The sequence below is a fragment of the Pseudophryne corroboree genome (genome assembly GCF_028390025.1).
Source record: "Pseudophryne corroboree isolate aPseCor3 chromosome 3 unlocalized genomic scaffold, aPseCor3.hap2 SUPER_3_unloc_2, whole genome shotgun sequence".
Classification (NCBI taxonomy): domain Eukaryota; kingdom Metazoa; phylum Chordata; class Amphibia; order Anura; family Myobatrachidae; genus Pseudophryne; species Pseudophryne corroboree.
Window position 1 is genome coordinate 5,433,199 of NW_026967508.1, and position 6,000 is coordinate 5,439,198.

Below are 6,000 nucleotides of genomic sequence, written 5' to 3' on the forward strand. Positions count from 1 at the left end.
GGGATTATCCATCGATGTGCCTGATCTTACTCCATGTTCAAATGATCACAAATGTGGCTGACAATCCCATGCAGCGCTGTGCGTGGGGACCGGCAGAGTGGGTGGTTGTGCACCGGATCACCCCGTGTGTGGGTACTGCCCGATACGTCGGCCCCTAGGACCCTCAATCGCATCATTGGTACACATCGTACTGTGTGTGGCCAGCTTTAATGTTTTGATGAAGACAAATGGAATCCTGCTTATTATATTAATACTGTGAAACATTGCTATGTATTAGAATCCTTGATCAACCATGTTTTAATGCTTTCTAACAATCTAAAGTTATTAGGCTTTGGTATAATTAATGGGGGTAATTCAGAGTCGATTGCAGCAGCAAATTTGTTAGCAGTTGGGCAAAAACACGTGCAGTGCAGGTGGGGCAGATGTAACGTGCAGAGAGAGTTAGATTTGGGTGGGTTATTTTGTTTCTGTGCAGGGTAAATACTGGCTGCTTTATTTTTACACTGCAATTTAGATTTCAGTTTGAACACACACCACCCAAATCTACTTTCTCTGCACGTTATATCTTCCCCCCTGCACTGCACATGGTTTTGCCCAACTGCTAACAAATTTGCTGCTGTGATCAACTCTGAATTAGGCCCAGTGTTTCATCTTTCACTAAAACCATTTTTTACTGTTTATTATTCCTATTACATCTAAATATATGTAGATAGACTAAATATATTAAAACATACAAAATACAGATCTAGGTGAAAAATTAAAATATTAGTTGTGGGTTTCTCCTGTCCTTTAGGATTGTTGGGAGGAGTTTGTGGAGTCCTAGCTGATGCTAAGTAGATTTAGTACCTCTGATCTGGTTCACCCTCCCATCTTCCTTATTTCTCGTGTGTGTGTGTGTGTGTGTGTGTGTGTGTGTGTATTTACTGCATTGGTTCAGCTCACTCACATGAAGAACCAAGCAACAAGAATGTGGAAAAATACCAGGGGGATTCCCTTGTAATAGGCTTTTTTTAAGTAGTTACGGCACCGTGCCTGTGGTCACAGCATGGGGGGAAAAAAAACAGAATATGCTAAACCCTCCCCCCCAAAAAACAAAAACAAAACCCATTTGGTTTAAACCAGCCAACCCTGCTCAGATGGAGAATCTGCACCTAGTGTAGGGCTGCTGCACATTTCGATGGACGTCTCAGACCTCACAGATTCAGATGTGCGGCTGTACACCATGGAAGGGCTTTGTGGTGGCATTAGCATTTGCAAGTTGCTGACATGACTGCGGCAAAGTCTGACTCAGAATCAGGCCCCATATAGGCCCTTATTCTGAGTTGTTCGCGCGCTAGCAGATTTTAGCAGCTTTGCACACGCTAAGCCGCCGCCTACTGGGAGTGAATCTTAGCATAGTAAAATTGCTAACGAAACTTTCTCAAAATTGTGATTAGACACTTCTTAGCAGTTTTTGAGTAGCTCCACACTTACTCGGCATCTGCGATCAGTTCAGTGCTTGTCGTTCCTGGTTTGACGTCACAAACACACCCAGCGTTCCTCCGTTTCTCCAGCCACTCCCGCGTTTTTCCCAGAAACTGCAGCGTTTTTTCACACTCCCATAAAACGGCCTGTTTCCGCTCAGAAACACCCACTTCCTGTCAATCACATTACGATCACTAGAACGAAGAAAAAACCTCGTAATGCCGTGAGTAAAATACCTAACTACATGGCAAATTTACTTGGCGCAGTCGCACTGCAGACATTGCGCATGCGCATTAGCAACTTATCGGTCCGTTGCGAAAAAAAATACAGCGCGAACAACTCGGAATGACCACCATAGTTATTAGCACATGGAGTGAATTGGACAATTACATTTAATGACTAACCTATATTTTTACCCACAGACCCATCTAAAGATCCATCTACTGATATAAAGGAGGAATCATTCTTATGTGATGGAGGAGACCTCGCACACACTGATCATACACAGAAAATATCTACTCATATAAAAAGCAACTGCATTACAAATGCGTCTTGCTCTGTATGTGGAAAATGTTTTACTCTTAATTCAGATCTTGTTAGACATCAGAGAATTCATACAGCTAAGAGACCGTTTTCTTGCTCGGAATGTGGGAAATGTTTTACATGTAAATCAAAACTTGTTATACATCAGAGAAGTCACACAGGTGAGAGGCCATATTCCTGCTCTGAATGTGAGAAATGTTTTACAGTGAAATCAGAACTTTTTCGACATCAGAGAAGTCACACAGGTGAGAGACCATATTCTTGCTCTGAATGTGGAAATGGGTTTAGAAATAATTCAGAACTTGTTGAACATCAGAGAAGCCATACCGGAGAGAAACCATTTTCCTGCTCTGCTTGTAGGAAATCTTTTACACGGAAATCAGATCTTGCTCGACATCAGAAAAGTCACACGGGGCAGAGACCATATTCCTGCTCTGAGTGTGGGAAATGTTTTACACGTCATCCACATCTTGTTATACATCAGAGTCTTCACACCGGAGAGAGACCGTATTCTTGCTCGGAATGTGGGAAATGCTTTAGACGTAATTCTCAACTTGTTGTACATCAGAGACTTCACACCGGAGAGAGACCATATTCCTGCTCAGAATGTGGGGAAGGGTATAGAAGTTTTCCAGAGCTTGTTAGGCATCAGAGATTTCATACAGGTGAGAGACCGTTTTCTTGCTCAGAATGTGGGAAAGGGTTTGAAGAAAAGTCTCTACTTGTTAGACATCAGATGATTCACACAGGAGCATATCCATATTCCTGCTCTGAATGTGAGAGAGGTTTTTCAATTAAATCAGAATTTGTTAGACATCAGAGAAGTCACACAGGTGAGAGACCGTATTCTTGCTCGGAATGTGGGAAAGGGTTTAGAAGTAATGCAGAACTTGTTATACATCAGAGACATCACACGGGAGAGAGACCGTATTCTTGCTCAGAATGTGGGAAAGGGTTTAGAAGTAATGCAGTACTTGTTATACATCAGAGAAGTCACACAGATGAGAGACCGTATTCTTGCTCGGAATGTGGGAAAGGGTTTAGAAGTAATGCAGAACTTGTTACACATCAGAGACGTCACACGGGAGAGAGACCGTATTCTTGCTCAGAATGTGGGAAAGGGTTTAGAAGTAATACAGGACTTGTTATACATCAGAGACGTCACACCGGAGAGAGACCGTATTCTTGCTCTGAATGCGGGAAATGCTTTACATATAATACACAACTTACTAAACATCAGAAAAGTCACACAGGAGTGAACCCATGATATAGGTCTGAGTGTAAGGAGAGGGAGTTATAGTAAGCCAGAACTTTTACACGAGTGCGGTCACCCGGGAGCATAGTCATATTTCATTCTCTGTGTTTTACATGTTTATGTTCTTCACCGCAGAATGTGTGATTATTACTAATAATAATAACAAGTATTAATATACTCTGCACCGAGCCTGAGTGCGGCTATCTTGAAGCTTACGCCTAGATTTCCCAGCATGAAATTCACACCCCGCTATATGATACCAGCTTCTTTACTGGTTCCCTACGTTTTCTGTGTATCTCTTCTACATCCTCCTTTGTCATTAATTGGTTTTCTTCCAGTCCTCATCCTCCACCCGCTATCAAGATTCAGCACCAAAAGGGATTCCCGCAATTCCACGGAAGGAGTACAGGGGGTAATTCCAAGTTGATCGCAGCAGGAATTTTGTTAGCAGTTGGGCAAAACCATGTGCACTGCAGGGGGGGGGGGGGGGGGGGGGGTCAGATATAACATGTGCAGAGAGAGTTAGATTTGGGTGCGGTGTGTTCAATCTGCAATCTAAATTGCAGTGTAAAAATAATGCAGCCAGTATTTACCCTGCACAGAAACAAAATAACTCACCCAAATCTAACTCACTCTGCAAATGTTATATCTGCCCCCCCTGCAGTGCACATGGTTTTACCCAACTGCTAACAAATATCCTGCTGCGATCAACTTGGAATTAACCCCACAATTCCTTGTGGCTTGGAAGGCATATGGCCTGGATTATTCTTGGGTTGAAAACAACACATAGTGTTCACTCTAACCTTCTTTCGCAGGGCGCTGCGCCCTGCCCCTTTTCTTAGTGTCAATCGCGCCCTGCCCGTTTGTGCCCACCCTGCTGATTAGTAAAAGACTGCCGCGCCGGGCCGCGCTGCCACTCCTCCCTGCCGCATCTGCCACTCCTCCCTGCCGCGCTGTCACTCCTCCCCGCCGCGCTGCCACTCCTCCCTGCCGCATTTGCCACTCCTCCCTGCCGCGCTGCCACTCCTCCCTCCCTGCCGCGCTGTCACTCCTCCCCGCCGCGCTGCCACTCCTCCCTGCCGCGCTGTCACTCCTCCCCGCCGCGCTGCCACTCCTCCCTGCCGCATTTGCCACTCCTCCCTGCCGCGCTGCCACTCCTCCCTTCCTCCCTGCCGCGCTGTCACTCCTCCCCGCCGCGCTGCCACTCCTCCCTGCCGCCCTGCCACTCCTCCCTGCCGCGCTGTCACTCCTCCCCGCCGCGCTGCCACTCCTCCCTGCCGCATTTGCCACTCCTCCCTGCCGCGCTGCCACTCCTCCCTTCCTCCCTGCCGCGCTGTCACGCCTCCCTGTCGCGCTGTCACTCCTCCCCGCCGTGCTGCCACTCCTCCCTGCCGCGCTGCCACTCCTCCCTGCCGCATTTGCCACTCCTCCCTGCCGCGCTGCCACTCCTCCCTGCCGCATCTGCCACTCCTCCCTGCCGCGCTGCCACTCCTCCCTGCTGCCCTGCCACTCCTCCCTGCCGCGCTGTCACTCCTTTTCGCCGCGCTGCCACTCCTCCCTGCCGCGCTGCCACTCCTCCCTGCCGCATTTGCCACTCCTCCCTGCCGCATCTGCCACTCCTCCCCGCCGTGCTGTCACTCCTACCTGCCGCTGCCTCAGGCTTGTTGCGCTAATGCGCTCACAGCTCTCCGCAATACTGTAGGCTGCTGGTGAGATGAGGAGGGCTGGGTTTGCCTCTCCCGCCGAGGGAAACCCAGCCCTCCTCTGTTTACCTGACCCTATAAAAGAGAATCAGTGTGGCGGCCATTTTCATCCAGTTCCGCAATGTGTGAGGGGGGGGACCAGTGCGATCACTCCTGCAGCATCAGCCCCCAGTAAGTTGTATTGACACACAAACTGATGTTACCTATTAGGCTTCAGATGTGAGAGGATATCCCCTGCTTGTTTACCCTGGAGAGCTCCCAGTTTCTAAACGGCCCTGATATATTCTGAAGTGTCTCAATAGAGTTTATATAGTTTAATAAACTATATAAACCCTATTGAGACACTTTAGAAATAAACTGGCAGCACATGAATGTTATATAAACCATTCTGGGACACCTTCGCTTCAATCTGACGGCACATTTAAACTTAAAATATGACGTGCTGCCAGTTTATTTCTAAAGTGTCTCAATCGGGTTTATATAGCAACACGTGCTGCCAGTTTTTTCTGAAGTGTCTCAATAGGGTTTATATAGCAATATGTGCTGCCAGTTTAATTCTGATGTGTCTCAATAGGATTTATATAGTTTAATAAACTATATATTGAGACACTAGAAATAAACTGGCAGCACATGAATGTTATATAAACCATTCTGGGACACCTTCGCTTCAATCTGACGGCACATTTAAACTTAAAATGTGCTGTCAGATTGAAGCGAAGGTGTCCCAGGATGGTTTATAAGATACAATGTGCTGCCAGTGTAATACACCTGCATACATATTACAGTATGTACATCATTTTTCCCTTCTAAATTAAAATGTGCCCTCCCGAATCAAAAATGTGCCCTCCCCAAGGTCAGCACCCTGCCCTAAAAAATTCCTAGAGTGAACACTAAACACACATTCTTGAATATCCAATTCTTAAAACTCTTGCATAACAAATACCTTTCATTGGGTGCTTGGAGTCTACTGTTAAGACTGAGTACTGTCACAGGTTGCTGGTCCTGGTTCTTACTTGCCGAGTCCGGTGTTTGGCA

The 6,000-nt window shown here is 46.7% G+C and overlaps 1 protein-coding gene across 1 annotated transcript in view; it reads left to right on the forward strand.

The window, feature by feature from the left end:
- LOC134983631 (zinc finger protein 436-like) overlaps positions 1–3,693 on the forward strand; it is a 174,638-nt gene extending 170,945 nt beyond the window's left edge. The window contains exon 9 of the mRNA XM_063949307.1: positions 1,887–3,693. Coding sequence (XP_063805377.1) covers positions 1,887–3,274 — 1,388 coding nt within the window. The 3' untranslated portion in view covers positions 3,275–3,693. The remainder of the gene's footprint in view (positions 1–1,886) is intronic.
- The last annotated feature ends 2,307 nt before the right edge of the window (positions 3,694–6,000 follow it).